Raw genomic sequence first — 20434 nt, 5'->3', positions numbered from 1 at the left:
TTGTAGTTTTTAATAACCGTGAGAAGAAGCTGAAGCATAAGATGCACTTTACTTTCCGTACTTTCCCTCATTGCAATGATTAATAACAAAGGTTGTTAGCTGCGGCTGCAAGGAAGGTGCACAACTGATGCAAATTTCAGCTACATGCAATTTTCTGACAGCAGAGGTGCAGGGGTCTCACCGACAAGGGGTGTGTGGTGGGCTGACCCCGGCCTGCAGCTGAGCACCCACACAACTGCTCTCTCAGTCCCTCCACTCCCAGCAGGACAGGGCAGAGAACAGGAAGAAAAAAAGCAAAATTCATGAGTCGAGACACCAACAGTTTAATACGTGATGGAAAGAGAGAAAAGCAAACAACAAGCAGGACATCACTTATCTCCTATCTTCTTCTACCTTAGTTTGCACTGTTGAGCACAAAGTCACATGGTATGGAATATCCCTTTGGCCAGTTCAGATGAGCTGTCCTGCCTGTGTCCCCCCGCAGTGTTTTTCCCACCCCCAGCCTACTCACTGCGGGGCAGAGTGGGAAAGAGAAAAGCCTCGATGCTGTGCAAACAGTAGTCAAAACACTATGTGTTAGTAGTCAAAACTCTGTGTGTTATTAGCACTGTTTTAGCCACAAATCCAGAATACAGCACTGTATGGGCTGCTGTGAAGAAAGTTCACTCCACCCCAGCCAGACCCAGTGCAGCGTGCAATCCTGTGGTACCCAAGCAAGGCAAGCAGAGCCGGTCCAGTGACAGCCAGCAGTCAGTGGTTACCAGACAACCGTGAAGGGCAGCACAGCTTCAGCATCACACCAGAAAGTCAAATCAGTGAGTCAGGGTTATTTCAGCAAGGTACACAGCCAGGCACAAGTGAAAAATGTCAAGGCAAAAGCCAAGGGCAAGGCCAAGTTATGATTTGTTACCATAGCTGAGCACATGCATGTAATTTCCCTTTTCCTCTCCCAAACTTGCACACCATGTTGCTGGACTGCTAGATTATCAGCAGACTCATAAGCAACACCAGATGACTGTGATCTTTCACAGGGAAGTCATCTTGGAAACACTGGTCAGTGAGAATAGGCAGCGACACAGGACACTTCTTCAACTAACAGATTTTAAGTAGCCACAGGAGTCCGGTAACCAGAAGGAAAAAAAAGTGTACTTGTTGCCCCACCTACGGCTTTGCCAGTTTTCCTAAAGACTTTGGTGGATCCAACTTACACCAACTCTTTCTGGTGTCAGAGGTGCAAATGGCTTCTTTGCAGGCCCTGCATCTTGCCTTGTTTTTCTTAAAACTCTCCTGAAGTACCAGAGCTTTATTTAAGCTTTTTCACTTTGAGGGGCCCAGGGCTCTCTTATCAGCTACGTATGCTGCATCCTACCTGGAGAAGGATTTGAAAAGCTGCTGGTTTGGGAGCTATTCACCCATTTTAGAATCTGTCCCTTTGCATTTCATCTCTGCTGTATTGTATTGTACCTCTAGCTGCTGTCTTTGAAAATCATGGGCTGAGCAGACTGTATTGTATGAATAGGAGCGGACCTGGTAACACCAGAGGAAGCCATGAGGGCAGGATTTTCAGAAGACTTTAGGACTTGCTGCTGGTCCCCTCTACACCTCCCACTTTTTAAAAGAGGCAGAAAGAATCCTGGAACCGTAGGGAGTTTTCAACAACCTTTTTTTACAGAAACGGAAAGGCAAAAACATTTATTCAGGATTCACAAAGTAGGTGTAAGCTCTTTTGTTCAAAGAAATACTGTCAATCTGAGGCATCACTAGCATTAATTTATAGGTATAACTTTTTAACCCTCCTAAATCAACTCTTGACCTGTTTGAATCCAGGGATCACAGCAAGTCTGTAGCAAAGATTGCCAGAATAAAAATTATGGCAACTTATGGGGCTATGAAGGAGGAAGCTTACCCTTGTGTGACTCCTGGGAGTCTGGGGTGGGATAAATCTGGCCTCAAGCTGTTGGGATGCAGCAAATGGCAGTGGGGCGTTTGGCAGAAGGGTTAGAGACCTTCTGCACTCAGCAGAACAGGCAGAATGTGATCATGAAAAAAGCCTTTTCCATAATGAAGATAAAACAGAGATTCCCAGAACGGATGTGGTTCCCAAAGAATATAATCTGTATAATGGAGAAAATACATCCTCCAGCACAAGTTTGTATACACATACATGAGCATATGTTGAACTGATTAAACACAGTTCAGTTAGTTTATTCTAGTTTTGCTTTGTTACATGTGCAAATGGAAAAAATATGGCATCTGATAATAAATCAACGGGCAACTGAAAGTGACCAGACATCAAAGGGGTTTTGAAGGCTGATAAAATATTTCCCTCTCCCAGAGAGTGGCTGATCCTTCAGTAAAGGACCAGACCGCTCGATTTGAATTCCAGATCCAGTTATGGGACCACAGTAACTTGTATTTCTTCGGCTGCAACGAACCTAAGGGATAACAGCCACAGATCCAGTCCTGATGGGAGAGTGACATAAGGCAGAAGTTTTGAAACTTATGGCTTGTTCTGCTCTCACTCACTCTAAATGTGTAATTACCACAATTCAGTGAGCTGCTTGTGGTTTTGGAATGAAGCAAGTAAAGGTGAAGTTGTCAGAATGATAAGTGTTTTCATATAATTTAATTTAATATACACTTTGTATAACAGAAGAAAAGAAGGATTCTGCTGAATTATGCTACTACAATATTCATACCCTGTTTCATACCTTGAATACTTTTTATTTCAATAGAGATTATGTCCTTGCTATCTAAAATCACTAGTACAAAAATCCCGTAAGGGAATTTCTTTCTCCCCTCTCTTCCCTCCAGTATCACAATTGCCAGAAGAAGTTGTTAGACCTTCAGAGTGGGCACCTTATTGGCCACAGCGGGTCGTTGTTACTGAGACACTTTGAGGAAAAAATAGAAAGGAATGGATACTCAGGCTGTAATTGTTAGAGAGGGACAGCTGAGGATAATCTTAATGAAGCTGCAGAGTATGACTCTTAGGTCAAAGACGAGAGTAACACTCATGAGTCTGCCTTCAAGAGAGATGATAAAAACCAGTAGCTTCTGAAAGATGGATCTTACTGGTCTGCAGAAGGCAAACAGCTCTACAGACCTATACAGCCATGCTGAAAACTCAGCAGTCTCCCTAGCTCAGCAAAGTCCCAACACTGTTTCCTGCCAAAAGCCAGTATTGACACACTGCAGCTGGATTGCCTGGTAGTTCATCGTTCAGTGGGCTATTCCTGCTATGAAGCACAACATATCCAAGCAGCACATTGTTGTTAAAGCTAAAAAAATTTCGTTGTATGGGAGTAGTTTATGGTCTTTATCCAGGTGGCAGTTTTGGATGTAGTATGCTCTGAATACATGATGAGGCATAAAGCACACTAATGTTACCAAGATGAAGAAGAAACTCTTTGCCTGAGCCCTGAATTCCACGTGGGAGTTGATGTCGGGCCAGTATTTCACAGCCAGTCTATAGATCACAGACAACTGGATTATGGTGAGAACAGCACAAACTGCCACCAAAATCCCAACCAAGCAGTAGTTTATGATCACCATGGGCAGCTCTTGTATCTCCTTGTGGAACTGAAAGCATTCGGAGGAACGATATGTCTTAGAGGTGCCATAGTACGAGAGAAAAACAGGTGTGATCACCAGCACTCCCACCAGCCAGACAGCAGCCACCCAGGTTGTAGTGTAGCACTTCCTAAGCTCGAGTCGGAAGAGGCGTATTATGATGATAGCCACGTAAAATGCAAAGGTGGTGTACATGTGGAGGTAGATGATGGCGCTTGCTAACTTGCAGGCGAACCTCCCAAATTTCCATTCCCGTAAAATGTAATAGCTGAGGCGGAAGGGGATGCTGAGTAGCAGAAAGGTGTGCAGCACCAGGAGGTTGATGATGATAATGGTCATCATAGATTGTGACCTCCTTTGAAACAACTGATGGGACATCATGATGACCCCAAGGGTGCCGCCAGCCAGGTTGATGATGTACAGGGCTATAAGAACATTGCGGAACCTGTCTGAGGTGTCTGGCAGCATCTCATTGGAGGAATGGTTTTGCTGGGTTACGCTGCTGTTAGGCATCCTCCTCTTTCAAAGGTTACTGAAAGTGAAAAATAGGAATTTTTAAAATAGACATGTTTTCTTTGTTGCTTCCTTTATTGATAACTATAGAATGTTAGATTCATGAAGGGACATTTTACTGAATTGTGTTTGAAATGGTGTTATCCCATGTAGTATGCAACCTTCTATCTGTTGTCATACTGTATATGACAGCAATAACCCATGCCTCTCAGTGTTAAAACCACATTTTATATAATTATGAATGACTTCTTAATTTACTAAACTGCATTCTAGGATTTTTTTTTCAATTATTTGCCTTTAGAGTCATCCATTTGAAATAGCCAAGACACTGTCTGTTTGTAAATTATACAAGTTTAATCTGCACTCATGTTATAAAGCTAAAATTGAAGGTGGGAAAAATACTGAAATGTGGAGAGGTTGTATCTATAATTTCTGGATACTTTATGAAGACACCTGAGCCATCTTTTTAGCATCTTGCTGGATGGGTGCAGAACACCCATAAGACAGCAACAGTTTCAGTTTCTAAATGCAGAGAGCACATTGAAAATAAAAATATGCAGACGAATATTCAATTTCTTCTTGTTTAAGCTCCAAGTCTTTTTGCTACAGAATTTCACCTGACCTAGTCTACTATGAAAAGCTAAAAATTAATTCAGGAACAATATTCTGAAAGATATGCTACTATCGACATTTGTTGAACATAGCCACATACCACTGCATTCTTTTTTTAGATTTAAGGCAAGATGTGGACTGTTCGGTTGTTTGGGCTTGCATTCAGATTTCTGTACAAGTATATGGGGGTAGCATGCAAGGGTACATCCATACTTTGCTAATGAAATCTGACCTTACCTTACGAAGAGCTTCAAAAGAACAAAATAAGAGCTGAAAAATGGTCTCAAAAGAGAAGCATTTTCTCTCTCTGATTCCTTTGAAGTTTGAAATCAGTAAACTTATTTTAATCAGCAGTTATTAATTTTGTTGTGCTCATCTGTAAAATGATACACTGCAACTGCAAAACATTCTCAGACAACCTTCTTATTTATGAAGCATCAAGCAAAACATATTTAGAAGGCCATTGGAGTGTTGTGTCCAAGACTGATATAAACCAGTTCACTTGCTTTTAAAATGCATAATCTTAGAAACATTTAAATGGTTAAAATTGTGTACCTGCCTAATATTCCTGAGACAGGCATGAGAAATTTTCTTGCCCAGAAACTTTGCTATAAGAAAAGCTTCACAAGCTTTAAGAAGATGACTTTCTGCTCTTGACACATTTTCTAATGTATGTTGTTAATATTCAAACTGGCTTTAAGAAGGTACAATCTTTTTGTTGTTATAAACAGCATAATTACAGCCTAGATGCCAACATTTTATATTACTCAGAAACAGATTGTGTTTTTTCACTATTTACAGAAATAAAATACTTAATTTTTACCTTATAATCTCTTATTTTTGTGACTTCCCCCTTCTTTTCTTCCATTTCATACATCCTTAGCATATGACATATATAACCAGTGTGAAAAAAGAGCCTTTGGTGTTACTGTTTGACTGAGAATGGTCGAGGGTTTTCTCAGCCCACATACAGGAAGGCACAAGCCTTTTTTTCTTCCTTCACTGCGATAGCAATCGCATACGTTCAACATCTAACGCTATTTTGTTCATGCAGAGACAACTGCCGAAAAGCTGCTGAGCTGTCAGAGACCATTGCTGTGCTCAGACATGTGGTTGAGATCCACTCATCAGGACTACTTCTGTCCACAACTTGGTCAGTCTTAAAACTCAGATGGGCACTGATTCCCTGAGTTGTACAACTACTGCAAGTTACTGGGTTTTGCTACTAAGCAAGTAAGAAGTGCCACTGGTCAAGTGAAGAAACATGCAGCTGAGCAGAAGATTTTTGATTATAAATGTACTTTTCCCCTGAACTTGTTTTATCTTTAATAATTAAGCTAAATGTGCCAGAATAACAAAGTGCTTAGCAGAGTTAACAAAAGATTTCACTCTAACATGCTATTAGATCTTCAAGAATTCAGAGGAGATTATTCACTGTTTAAACACTATAAGTAAAATAAGCTTCAGACATATATGAAAAGCAACTTAAGGGTTCCTGCTGTTAAAAAATGACATGCAGAGGCCAGTGGCACTTGAAGATTATGCCTGAACTGCAGGCATGAATGCTGATCCCAAACCATGTCATTAGTATAAGGTAGCTCACTAAGAAGAGGAAAACATTGAGTCAAGACTCTTCTAGAGACATTAAAAATCAGTTTCTTGACTAGAAATTAAACAGAAAAATGTTAGCCCAGTTTATTTTTCAATTGGAGTTCTAGACCACAGTCAGAGTCATCAGTACTCAAACACAAAAGGACAACACACAAGGTTTTGTGAGCCATAACATAAAGACGATATTCCAGCAGGGCTGAACTAGCATTGCTCCTGCCACCCTGTAGTCATCCTCTGCTGTGGATATGAGGATGGTTCCCTCCAAGAGGCTTCTCTCCTATTATTAAGTACAGTCATTAGGATGAACTAGATGTGAAAAAGTACTATTAGAAGTAAATAAATACAAAGACTGGAAAAAACAAGGGTGCTAAAAGTCAGGGAGAGAAACAGAAAGGGTTGTGAGGGTGAGCAACAAGGTGGAGACAGCAGTCTCTGAGACATTCTCAGGATAAACTCTGAAAGCTTTGAGGCAGCAGTGACTATCTCATCTAGACCAGGATTCAGAACAGGAGAGATGCCCATTTTGGAAACTGCATATACTTGTGGGTCTGGGGTAAGAGAAATATGTGATTGCTCCATCAGACAGAGCACTGAAGGAAAACAGCTGCGTGAATAATGGTACTTACCAGGTGTAGTTCCAGCGTCACTTAATCCCACATAAGGACAGGCGGCTGCCTGACATGGTAGCAATGGTGTTTGGATGGCAAAACGATCAGCTGGTTCCGCAGAAGTGCACAGGAAGCTGGGGAACACCCTGGGTGTCAGATGCCAATGGTTTCAGTGGGTTAAAGTGAAACTACATCCACAGCCTCTGGGTAAAGCAGGGAAATGTCTGCACCCTTGTGGTCTCTCCACAGGACCTGAAGTGATCCACAAAGCCAGAACCACCAAGTAATATTGCAGAAGATACATGAAGAAATTGAATTCCTGAAATGGCTGCTGTGTGACAGGCATCACTCCAGACAGAGTCGAATCAGGCTATGAGATTAAGAGATTTGCACATTCTGTTATTTTTTGAGTCCAGTCTGAGTTCTTCGGCTGTAAAGTGATGCCAAAACCCCTTCAAAGGTGTTGCATAGATAATTTTCTTGTTACCTTGGGGACAGTGTGGTTGGCTGATGCCAAAACTGCTGGGGGTCAGGAACGTCTCAATTGATATTTCATACCTCTGAATCACTTTGTCCTTGAAATGTTCTTTGCAGGTTGTATGTTGAAGCCGTTCAGTGTGTTACCCTTTCATCTTCGCATTCTTCTGTAATCTAAGACATAAGCTTTAGGTTAGTTTCTCATTTGAGTACAAAAGGAAATTGAGTCACATCAACCTGTTCAAATGAAATTTTAGATCTTGCTTTTGCTTCTTACTTCATCAGCACTTAGTTCACCTTGACCAGTGGTGAAAATAAAGGTTGAAAGAGAAATGCATATATACACATTCAGGTCAAGACTAGCATCACAAATAGATTTTTAAGCAAGGAAAGAACTTGGCATGTCTGGTTCAACATCAGGGGAAACAGAAGACAATGAAAAAAGATGAAGGTTTAGATTATCAAGAAGAGAAAATGAAACAGAAGAAGTAATAGCTGAGAGAAGAGGAACAAGGATGTTCGAAGATGGGATGAGTCTCTCTGGAAGTGTCGCTGACTGTGCCTGTGCATGAGTGTAGCAGAGTTCCTTTAAGCAGGGGCTAGATCCGCATTAGAACTCTAAGTTCTTTATTTCATTTTATTTCTGCATGTTTTCCTCTGCTTTCTGTGTCACTTTGTAAGAAAATGTTATGCTTACCGGCCAGTATAATGGCAACCAAAGTTTTGCATACGAGCTTGAGACCTCCTTTCTGTCTAGGAACAGCCATAAAACTGCACTACCTTGTGTTACTGGATAGGTTTTCAATTTTAGCTACTTCCTACCTAGGGTCATAATTGCTGATAATTTCAATTATTTATTAATATTAAACCCTTTATTCCTAGTTACTTATAAGAACTGAGCTACATATAGGCCAGAGTCATAAACACAGGGAATATCTGTGTTATGTTTTAACATACTGCTTTTTCTGTGATTGCAGATGCAAGCACAGTTCTTGCAGTTTCACTCCCACTCTTTTGGACATGAGTCACGGGTACTGGAAAGTGAGCGAATCATAGTCCATGGTTAGTGAACTTGCAAGGTAATCCCTTTAATTTACCAATCCCACCCACCCATGCAGCGTGAAGAATTTAGTAACTTCAGCCAGTAAATGGTCAACAAGGTTAGCAGGAGATTTGAGATTCTTGGACTAATCTTCTACTTACTTGGTTGCAGATTTGCTGAGAGGTTTTTCAGGCTTTGTTTGTCAGGATGGAAGAGGCTATCTGGCTTCTCTGTTTATTAGAAATAATAACATACAGTTGCCTCAGTGATACCTACTTAATATGCCTCAAAAGTAGACATTATGCTTTATATAAGTAGAAGTAATATATACAGATTTCTGTAGAGGAATTTGGCAGAGTATATTACAGGCAGGCTATGACTTCCCTTTTGAAAAAGAACCCTGTTAATTCCTGGGTTTGGTGCAAGGAGATGAGATTTATTATTACAAGTTCAGGAACTTGTCATTATTCTCCTGTGCTGGTACATACCAGTTTAGTAGTAAGTTAGAAGATATATGAAGTAGTTATGTCCTACTATTTGGTCTAGTTGCCCTCCAACACCTGTAGAGGCAATTAAAGTTGTTGCTGCTTTAGGTTATTCCAGAAAATTGGTAATGCTGGCTTTAAAGTGCCATTGCACTTGGGAACAGCTGCAGAGAACAATATGTGAGCCAAGGATCTGGCAGTGACAGCATAACCTTTTCCTGATACAAAACACTTCCCCTTCTGCTTGAACACACAGCCACCCATCCTCCTTGTCAAATTTAATTCCCTTTGTTTTCAATCCCACAGCCTTTCTCACAAGTCTGCATTTCTAGGGATAGCCCCACACAATGCTACTTCACCCTGTTTCTCATGTTCTTCTGCTTGACAAAAACAGTCACAGCCACAGAGCCCGAATTCTTCTTTTCTGATACTAATATGCAGAATCAACAAGCCTCTGCAAGAATGAGATCCTTGCAACACACGTTTACTTGATGCAGCGTTGGGCAAGGCTTAATGTTTGTTAAACTAAAAAGCAATTAGAAAGCAAACACATAAACCAAAAAACTTATGCAGGAAAGCAGAGATCCTCATTGCATAGACAGCAGTTTTCAATGAATTACAGAAAGCATGGAGGGTGCCCAAAACACAGAGGTGGTACTTTCAAGGTGGGGTAGGGGAGTTGGTTTTGGGGTTGGTTTTTTGTTTTGGGTTGTTTTTCCAAATTCTCATGGATCCTAAACTCCCAGAGATCTTGCAGCTGGATGTTTGTGACCATCTCCCACAAAAATGAGCCTTACCTTTACTGAGGAGCGTTTCCTATTTTTCAGGAAGAAAGGTGAGTGCTCATGTTCTCGGTGGAGTTACAGAGAGCGCACTAGAAGACAGGGACTAGGACTGTTTGCATTTGTCAGGAAATTAGTTTACAATTTGATGATTCTGGTGTCTAGAGGCCTATTACCCACTTTTGTCAAAACACACACTGCCAAAAGCACACCTACTAAAAAATTAATGACAAAAGAGGATTTTGAACTATTGAGAACTTGAAGTGTCAGAGATCAGCTTTCTAGAAACCGAACGCATGAGCAAATCTGAAAAAATGTGCCAGCATTTATCCTATGGGATATCCTATTTATCCTGGGGAAATCACTATCAATAGTGTGAATTCTGAGATATAAAAGAAATTAAATATCAGTATAAACCAGAGGACCTACAGCATGTCCAATATACAGTGGCAATATATCATGCTGATCTCAGTGGCGAAAACTGCATTGGTTTTGAAACTAGAATATTTTTTAGCTCCTATCACTAAATACAGATTTGAATACAAAATCTATGCTGCAGACTACCAGCCTTTTCCGATTTAATTTCCTGTGGGATTTCCAAAGACGCTTAGAGAAGCAAGAGTGAGTTTGAAATTTGAATATTTCAGCTAGTGGATTCCACCACAGAAGCTGCTTCCTTCAAGTCTCTGGAAGAAAAGACAGGGTTTGGAAAAAACCCACAGTGGGGCAAAACCACAAGCAGAGGAAACTCCAAAGCTGAGGTCATTTGTGCAGTGAACTAAGTCCTGCATTTACAAAAACTGACTCTCTCAGCCTCAAAGTGCCTTGTCCATAGCATGGCCATCATTTGCAGGAGAAAATACAGCAGAGAAAAAAGCAGTTCTGCAACATTCAATGACAGAAGTGGTTTGGGAAGCAAAACATTGTGCGGAGAAGAATAATCTGGAGGGATTTAAAGAGAGATGCTCTTCATGTATTTAAAGTACACCTCCTCTTTGCCCTGCCTTGGAAAAAGTTCTGTTGACTTCTTCAGAGATGCCAGTAGCAACCAGGAACAAACCGATGTGCTGGCCAGCCCATCACCCGTGGTAAGACCAGCAGTTCCAGCAGACCCGTACGTTTCTCAGGGCAGAGTTGTCATTTTATATTCTAATCGCAAATATCACTGGCATCTTCAGATCTGGAAACTCAATGGTTTAATAAATGACTGTCAAAGTTACCAAGACCATCTCTGTTGGGGTCTCTGTGATTATACTTTCCCTAGGCCTCAGGTTTCTTCCAGGTCCAAAGGACCCAGTTCTTCCTGTTTTCAGGAGGAGGTTGCAGACCCCTTGAATGACAACAGTGATTACACCAGCTGCTCTGACTTACATCCAGGCCAGCACTTCTAGTGTTATGATAATATGGTAAGTAGTGATCGCAGCTTCCTTACAGAAGGGTATTTCTTTACAGGAAATGAAAAATGGCCCTTAAGAAGTCACACATTTAAAAAGCAGACTCTATGCCCAAAGCAAGTAAGAAAGGCTTTTTGCTCACTATATCAGATAATATCTTTATAATTACATATATATCTTATATAAATATTATTAAATAATTTAGCCACATTCAGCATTTGGAAAATGAAATAACAATGTCATTTCTGTTGCCTTTTTGCTAATTGGGAAATCTCTGTGCTTCCTTTATACATGCTGTTTGCAGGAATGAATAAAATGAATGCCATGCCGTATGTCTGTTTATACCCCATACTCTCAACACATGGTAAAGAGAATATGTGCAACCAATCAAAATGCTCTCATACTAAAATGATCATGATCCTAAGTACCATCAAACTGTCTACATCAATTCATTCAACAGCTTTCACTGTTTCTTTGTTTTCTCAGTTCAAGGATTTGAGCAATTACTGTAATTGTGAGAACATTTCTACCCTAAAGCACAGATAGGCCATGCAGCTAATTAACATACTTTAAGCTAACTCTATGAAAATGAAATATGTGATAGGTTCCAAATGAACCATTTAGCAGAGTCCTGTTGGACTTATCCTTCCATTGTAACAAAAATAGATCATAGAACAAGAGAATAGGATGGAGGGGAACATTTAAAATGAAGTGATTAACTTAATTGCTTTTCTTTCAACCACCAGCAGTTCTTAGAAATGAAGGATGGGAGAAGACTTTGTTAATGCAGAAGACACAAGGAGGAAATTATTTCTGTATGTGCAACACAAGGTTACTTTATAAAATCTTGTACTCAACCACTAATCATTTTTGAATGCCTGAAACTCAAATGAGTAGAAAGTGTCACAAACTTGAAGCCTGAATTATGTTAATGCATCAGTGGCCAGCTGAAGAGAGGCATGGAGAAAGGGAGCCTAGAGCAATGACCAAATCCTTCGATTCCTAATATTGTCCCACTGTAGGCAATCATTATTGGCTTCAGAGAGATAGGAGAGGGCTGCTTCTAAAAGCAGAAGGGAGTCTCTAGGATTCAGCAGTTATCTCCCTTTGGGGGTGGAGGCAGCTCTGCTTCTGGTGCTTTTTCTCCGTTTTCCATGGGAGTGTGCAGGGGTTATTGGGCAGCCAGTGTTCCTGAGCTCCAACAAGCCTCTCCTCTCTCTGCTTCTGTCTGGCTTGAAAGTCTCTGAGCAAATATGGTGGAGAAGAGATTAAGAACCTGCTGCTCTTCATCCAAAAATTTGGTAGGGGAGCATCCCCAGATCCAAAAACCCCTTTAAATCCGTGCAATCCAGCACAAATATAACACTTGCTAGTGATGCGAAGGTAAGACAGAGGCCTGTGGATGGAGAGCACAGACTGCTAGAAGCACCATAGATCTTGAGCCCAACAGCAGGAATCAAAACCCCAACATGCTTAGACATGGAGGGGAATGCTCAGCCCCAGGGATAAGGCCTAAAATTGGAGGTAGAAAAGTTCTTAACATTAGATAAGACAGCTGAGAAACACTCGTCAATTTAAAAAAAGGAAAAGGTAAATCAGAATAAAGTTGAATAGCAGGGGTAGGAAGAGTGAGGTTGCTGTTGCTCAGTGAAGTAAGTGAAAGGAAACGAGAACTTTGTCTCTTTCATACCTCCATACAGCAGGAGGCAGGGTTTGCCAGCACATGCGTTGGGCTGCTGCACAGCTGAACAGGCTTCTGTGACAGTACTCCTATGGAGGCTCATCCAGGGGGTACATATACATTCTGGCAAGAATTAAAAGGTGAAGTTGATGTTTCTTTAATCATAGATGGTCGGCTACTAACATCCTCGCAAACCTTCCTGACTAATCTCCTATTGCGCAGTGACAGTGTTGTCAGACGGCTGCTCATACAGACCTCCAGGAACTCAGAGGGCACAGAACCTTCTGTAGAGAAAGGTAATCATCTGGACCGTGAAATAACCGAGAGACCCTCAAGTCCTTGCTCAGCTCCCATTTTAAATACCTGTCAGAAAAAAAACCAATTGCACTTCACAGAGGATGATACAACTGGCTCAAGCCAGCCCAGGTTTTATAAATCACAGTGCTTTTAGATATGTTTCCTGTATATCTTTGAGATAAATAGAAGCCAAAAAACCAGCACAGGCATTTCATCGCCTTATCACTACTATTTCTTTCTCACTTGGAGATCCATCCCCTGTTCGCATAAAAGCCGTCTGGCCTTAGCATCCTACAGCTGCCTTCCGAGGATGACAGGGCAGGCGGCTGTTTCCCCAGGGTTATCACTGACCCACGCTACAGATTTGCTTCCCAAAGTGTTTTACCTGCAGGGTAACTACAGCCGCACACATTTGCATGAGGAGATTTTTCCATGGTGCAAGTACCACAATCATTTATGTACTCCAACCACATGTAACATCCCTTCAGTGGCTATTTACTCACTACGAGAAATAAGCTCGGTGGGGGGAAGATTTTCTTTTCAAGAGGTCATACTTTTCCTCTAAGCAAATTCTGACCTCCTTGGAGATTTATTTTATTTAAATCTAAGAGAAAAAGTTGCCTTGAATATGATTAATAATTTGATCTAAAGTGCAAATTAAAATCAGGGAGGGAGTTTACCTACACATTTCAAAAGTACATAGATTTATGTGTTTCAATTGTACATTTTCAATGTACAAAATAGTGGAAATAAGTTTAGTAGAAGTAAGTGTCTTTAAAAACATTATATTTATCTGTAAAGCTGAAAGTCTAATTCATCTAAAAATTTGACGTTAAGTTCCTTTGCAGCAAAATATGTAAACTCTCAAAAATAAATCCAGGGATTATGTCCTTAGTTCAAAGGAGGACAGTGAAAGAGGCAATTAATTATCTTATTTCTTCTTCTTTTTCACTAAGCATGGTTTTAGGCATGACTTTCAAACTGTTGTTAGCCAGTATCAATCAGCTGTTACCTTTGAGAAGCTAAAAATGAATTTATTCAAAAGTTGCTTGTTAGATTCTCCTGATACTTGAAAATCCTCCTGATTAAAAAAATGAATAAATAACATAGGTTTTTCCTGTTTGAGCCTGGGGGATTTTTTGCTTTTTCATGTTCAAATTTAACAATTTGAATAAAAATAAAGTTGTATCAAAATTCAATATTATTTTCTAAACTAAATCTCCTTGGTGCAATCCAAAACAGCAATTTAAAGATTTTTACAGTCTTTTAACTTCTTCTTTAAAAATGTCACTTAGATTTGGAAGTGTGGTGGGTTGACCCCCGCTGGCAGCTAAGCCCCCATCCAATTGCCACCCCCCCGGTGGCAGAGAAGGCCTTGCTGCTATGCAAGCACGACTCAGCAAGAGCTAAAATGCTGGTGTGTTATCAATGCTGTTTTGGTCACTAATGTAAAGCACAGCACCATACAGGCTGCTATGAAGAAAATTACCTTCATCCCAGCCAGACCCAGTACAGAAAAGAAAAATGCAGGTTTGAAGCATACAGTTGAAATATTTGGAAAATGTAATAAAATATGAGTCTTTTCAAAATGAAAGCTTTTGTTTGGAAAACTTAAATATATATATATATTCAGAAAGCTTTTCTGGAATATGGATTACTCCAGAAAAAAAACATTTTTTTGGGGTGCAATTTTCATCTGAATGGACCATACAGGCCTACTGTTGCCTGAAGAGCTATTTACTTAATATTTTCCCAAAAGCATCTGTCTCTAGTAGCAAAAATCCCTCTTACTGTTTGTAGAGGAAGTCAGGGGCAGAGCAGGGTGAGTTGTGATGACGTGAAATGGCTCGGTCACTGTAAGACGGGGCATATCAGGTGAGCAAGGACCTCAAGCGTGAGAGTCAAACACGGCATTGAAAGACCAGAGAAGAGGATCTGGCAGGAATGGGTGGCAGTCAGCTAGAAGCAAAGCTCCTCAGTGGTGGATCTGATACCTTTCAACATCCTCACCACAACCTGCACGACAGGGCAGAGCTTTGGGGGTAACACCAAGACGGGGGAGCAGCAATAGGCTGGAGGGCAGGGCTGCGGTTCAGAGGGACCTCAGCAGACTGAGGGGATGGCCAGCAGGAATCTTACGAGGATATTGATAATAATTTGAGAGTGGAGCAGCTGTGGGTGGGGAGAGTCCAGAGAAGGTGTTTGGATTCTCCATCCTTAAAGATTTTCAAAGCGCAACAAGACAGAGTCATGGGCAGCCCCATCTAACTTTGAGTTTAGCCACGCTTTGAGTAAGAAATGACCTTTGAGACGAGATGACCTCTAGAGATCTCTTACAATCTATTTTTTCCTATGATTCAGTGATTTTAACTCGTCTTAATACCACAGAGTTGAACATCCCTTCCACATCTTTACTTCCTGTTCACAGCTTTGTGAAGGTTCAAGTTACTAAATCTGGTTACTAAATACAGTAACTAACTTGCAGCAATTATTAATGTGGAACATTTAGTAACACAAACCTAAATTACCATTTGCTCTTACACACATCCTGACCTCCAGAACAAGATTTTGTCCTTGCTTTTATTTTATCAGCTCAGGGGTTTTCTGTTATAGCAAAAGTACCCCTTGACATTAAAATAAGTGAAACCACTTTGGTCCAACATAATTATTATTTTTTTCATTTTCACTTCACCAGTAACTGCAGTGGTTTCACACTCCTACACATTTTTGTAAAAGGTGTTGTTATGGTGATGTATTTCAGATGTTGTATTTTTCCACATGCCTCTCTTACCACTTTTTTTTGTGTCCCTTGTATAGTTCAATATGCCCATGAGTGACCAGTTTGGGGCATTTAAACAAGGAACAGCTGATATTTTTCTTGCAGACTCATTTTTGTCTCACAGCTTGGCTTTACTTATTAGTCTGTGAACTAACTGCTTACTGTCTAATTTCACCTGTCATGTTTTTCATCTGCTCTTGTAATTCTGCTGCTTCCTGTACTTCACATTCATTGGGGTGAAAAGTTTGCTGGTGTTTTTTTCCAACCTTGTTTATCCTCCACACTCCACTGTTGCATTATAAAGAGCTCCATCTCTCCTAAAGCATCCGAAGAAGGCTCAGCCTTTCAAATTGCTTAATCGACTGAACATTAATACTGCTCAGTGAAAGAGGTATCAGCTTGGGTTTGCAGTCTGCTGTTAGTTGCGGACAGAATGAGAACTCCACTTTCACATGTGATTATTTTTGGTTATTTTATTCGTGACTGAGTTTCCCAGTTGATTATTGTTGAAACAAAGTAAAATGCATGAAAGTGTGCAATATCCACTCAGCAGCCCTGAAAGGAGCATATTCTTGAATATCAGAGCAGTGCTACTGTAAATTGCCTCTTTATTTATTACAAGATTGCATACAGAGGAGATAACAGCAGAGCTGAGACAGTGCATATATGTGGGTTAGATTAGTAATGAGAAACAGCTGCACTAACTAACTCTGCTCCCTAATGAAATTGAATTAATGCAGTAAAAGACATTTATACAAACAATACAAACCCAAAGCATATCAGTTTCTAATTCCTTCACTATAGCAGGGGGACATAAACAATATCATGATTATATGTTATCATGGAACAGTAATCATTGACAGGGAGGAAAACGGACTTTGTGTTGGCAGGCTGAGGTTCTTCCAGTTTCCACCAAAGAAAACAATAGCTTCCTTCTCTCACCCCTTCCTCTCCTCCACACATGCAGACTTGTAAATTAGTGAACTATTATTTCTCACTTTTTAAGTTAATTTTAGAAAAATACTTGATAAATTAATTTGCACGTGTAAATTCCTTAAAATAAATTTAAGCTTAAAATGTAAGCATAAGTAGAAGACATAAAGTAGTATTTTTTCCCACTGAGCTCACAATTATTTTCATGGTTGTGACAATGGTGACAAGGGCTGTTGACACTTCCATTTTGCCCTGTAACATTTCAATCAACTTACTTTCTGGTCCATCTCAGGGACAGTCACATCGTCTCCATTGTTGCCAGCTGAATGTTGACTTGACCATGCCTTCTTGTCTCAGATGTCAACCCACATTGTTCTACCTGTCCAGCCTGGTCTGCCCATGTTTCTTCATCCTGCTGGTGAAAACACAGGTCAGCTTTGGGGTCTGGGGTAGCTAGTGGTTGTCCACTGGCCGTGGACTCTGGTGGCAAAAGGCTATGTGTCTGTACAGTCTGTGTGGTTGAAGGTTTCTGAGGTTGTGGGTGAATCTCATCTAATGGAGACCCAAGTGCAGGCTTTGTTGCAGCCTCAGCTGTAGTGGAAGTACCGGTGGGGTTCTCTGGAGCTGCATGTGCTGTGGGAATGGGTGATGCAGCAGGAATGGTCAGCAAAGAGACCAGGTCCTCCCCAGTCATTAGGCAGTTGATGATATCTGATGGAAGAGAGGTTGAGGTGAGCCCACACCTGGGCTCTGTCCCAAACAGAGCTGAGTACAGTGTACAGTTTTTTCCCAAGCGGTGAGCTGAATTCTTAGCAAACTGCACAAAGCAGATTCCCATAAACTAGTCCCATGAATTGTTGTCTGACATACACTCCATAAGCATCTCCTTAATATTTCCGTTTGGATGCTTTGCTAGCTCTTGGCTTTTGGAGTGTCCTGGTTTTCCATGCATCAAGCTGAGCTGAGATCACAAACACTTTAGTTCTTGCATGACTTCAGTAATGAATTCCATTCCATCACGACCCTGCAATACAACAGGGACTCGAAAAATGAGAAAGATGTCAAGAAGCTGTAAAGCCACCTCAGCTGCTTTTTTTGACGTAAGTGGATGGAGAACACAAAATTTGACTATGCAGTCCTGGTACACCTTTATCCACTTCAAGCTGCCTGGACACATGGTTTGCATATTGATAAAGTCAATTTGCTCCCCATGCTAAGTGGTCCTTGTTCAGAACAGACCGGCCAGCAAACTGTTCCAAGTGGTACCTTCTTTTTCCCTGGAACACTACACAGAACGATTTGAAGAGCTCAACAGCATCTCTGGTGATGTTTGCATACTTAGATGACAAGTGTTTCATGACATGGTCGCGGCCACCATGGCCAGTAGCCATATGTGCTTTTTTGATTATAATTACATGTATCCTCAATGCTCACATAATATGTGGGAGATTCCTCTTTCATCTGCCTCCTCTTAATCAGCTTCTCAGTGTCTCCACATTGTAGAATTTCGTATCTGAAATGAGGGAAATAGCAAGTGGTTTATTAGCAATGACGTTGTGTATCTGAATTTGGAAAGCAGCGATGTAGAGCTAAAATCCAGAAAGAGTAGGTTTTCCATACTTACTATGTAAGCAGAGAGCATTCATCTTTTGACTTTGACTTGGGATTCTGTTTTGTCTTCTTTATTTCAGCAATTTCAGCAATTTAGTTGCACAATACTCTGCCTTTGGGATCATTTCCTTGGAGCATTTATTATACTTTTTGTATAGTCCTTCTCTAAATTTAACTTCAAAGTCCTGAGGAATCTTCAGGAATGATTACTTAGCAAGTAGAGAAATCTGATTCAATTTCCTCCTTTTATGTGCAACTGCTCTGGCGCCAATTTCTGATGTATGCTACAGTCATATTGTGTAACCAGTCATTTTGCAAAATTACTAAAATCTTCAGCCATTTCTCAAAGTGATTTCCAGTTATTTTGCAAAATGATAGAAAATAGTAGGCAGGTATTATGCAAAATATCTAATCTCTAGTTTTTTTTAACTTACTGGCTTAAAAGACAACAGAAAGAGCTGGTTTATTTTCGAAACTGTTCAAAACCACACAATATATCGCAGAACAAGCTGCATGCTAAATTTTCTAAAATAGAGACTCATATGAGGTCAACTTTATTTTGTAAAATTTGCAGCTGTTTTTAATTTTTTTTCCCATTGGATTGGTATTTGAAACACTTGACCTTCCCTACCAGAACAATAGTGACAATAGTTCACATTTTGTGAAATGCTAGAAACCATTAGCGTTTCACGTGATATCCAAGTAAAGAATGCGGTCCAATGGTGCAATAAAATGGCCATTATTTTCTGAAATGCCTAAACCCAGTCATTTTACGTGGCTGAAACAGTCATTTCATGAAAGAACTGCAAATTTCCGATTTTTTTTTTCCTCCCCAAAATATCTGCTTTCACAGTATCATCACAATATATACAGATTCTATGCTGTTTGGGTTTAAACTTCTGAAGGCCAGTTACCTGTAGAGATAGTTTTATTCTTGTAAGCTGGATTTAGCTTACAAACTTTCATTACGTGAAACTTCATGATGTCTTGAGGAGATCCTGATTCAGCTGCTCCTTCTGTAGCAGAGGACAGAAACTGGGGTCTGTCTCCATGCATGTGGAGTTCTCCCCCATTCGTGTTTCTCTGCAAGCAGCCCCCGGACTGGTGAGGCTTTTCTTCTCTCCAAGGGTAAGATTCAAGGTTGTCTGCCACAGGATTTTCCACCAATGCAGATACAGTTTGTGTTGCCCTTTCTTATTTTCTTATTTGCTCCCGTGCTTTTGTAGCACCTGACTAGTGGAGTCTCTGTAAGGTCTCATATCTGCTGAGGAAAAGCATTGGGGAGACAAAGTCCTACCTGCAATTCTTACATGTCTCTGTTGGAGACCATGGTGCCACCACTAGTGTATGCCTCCCCCCTCAGCCATAGGCAGGTTGTTGTGTTCCTCTATGCTGTAGACCTCCAAAACAGATGAGAGGCTGTGAGCTCTTTTCCAAGAGTCTCCTTCCCTTGGCATGCAGCCTCTGCCAAGCACAAGTCAGGGTCTTGCTTCCCAGGTTCAGATGAAGCATTTGGAGCTGCTATTAAATTTCTGTGCTAACATCTGCCTTGCCTCTTTTGTTGTCATTGGGCATGTGTCCCTTCCTGACCATGACCCTCCTATGGATGGGGTTGGCTGTGGATTTGATAGCTGAGTCCCCAGCTGGTTGTGTGTTGCCCTTCCCAGCTATGGGACTTGCACTGTTTCCATCAGCAAGACCTCAGAGTCAGGTGAGCCCCAGCTATCCCATGGGTAGCACACAGTTCATTGAGGGCACAGCTACCAGAGCTGAAGAGCAAAACCAGCCAGGCACTCCCAAACTGGAGGCATTACTGGGAGAAATGGAAGTATTACTGGTTGAGAGAGAAAGCAGCCAGCTGGCCTGTCTGCTGCCTCACCAAAGGAAAAAGGATTATATATTACATACAGTTATACTTCAAGGAACGGATACTGTATATTATCTTTATTAGTATTTTTCTTTTCAACAAAAATCTGGCTTATTAAGCAACTGTTTGCAAGTGAGGAAAATTACCTCACTGAGTACCAGAAAGTTTA

At 40.8% G+C, this 20434-nt stretch overlaps 1 protein-coding gene across 2 annotated transcripts; it reads right to left on the bottom strand.

Annotated features, from left to right (window-relative positions):
* Nucleotides 1-2218: 2218 nt before the first annotated feature.
* Nucleotides 2219-7035, bottom strand: LOC129202973 (probable G-protein coupled receptor 141). 2 transcript variants are annotated; one of them, XM_054816756.1, is made up of 2 exons: nucleotides 6936-7035; nucleotides 2219-4105 (listed from the first exon to the last, which is right to left on the bottom strand). In XM_054816756.1, exon 2 carries the CDS (start codon nucleotides 4084-4086, stop codon nucleotides 3223-3225), a length of 864 nt encoding a protein of 287 aa, XP_054672731.1. In that variant the 5' UTR covers nucleotides 4087-4105; nucleotides 6936-7035; the 3' UTR covers nucleotides 2219-3222. The 2 variants fall into 2 exon arrangements, with proteins under 2 accessions (XP_054672731.1, XP_054672732.1); XM_054816757.1 differs by lacking the exon at nucleotides 6936-7035 and adding an exon at nucleotides 5522-5599.
* Between the last annotated feature and the right edge of the window lie 13399 nt (nucleotides 7036-20434).

The sequence above is a fragment of the Grus americana genome, chromosome 2 (genome assembly GCF_028858705.1).
Source record: "Grus americana isolate bGruAme1 chromosome 2, bGruAme1.mat, whole genome shotgun sequence".
NCBI lineage: Eukaryota > Metazoa > Chordata > Aves > Gruiformes > Gruidae > Grus > Grus americana.
This window is presented reverse-complemented; position numbering and strand designations above follow the sequence as displayed.

What these genes read in the sequence shown, in the direction of transcription:
- LOC129202973 (XM_054816756.1), bottom strand. Translation starts at nt 4,086, where the DNA reads ATGCCTAACAGCAGCGTAACCCAGCAAAACCATTCCTCCAATGAGATG.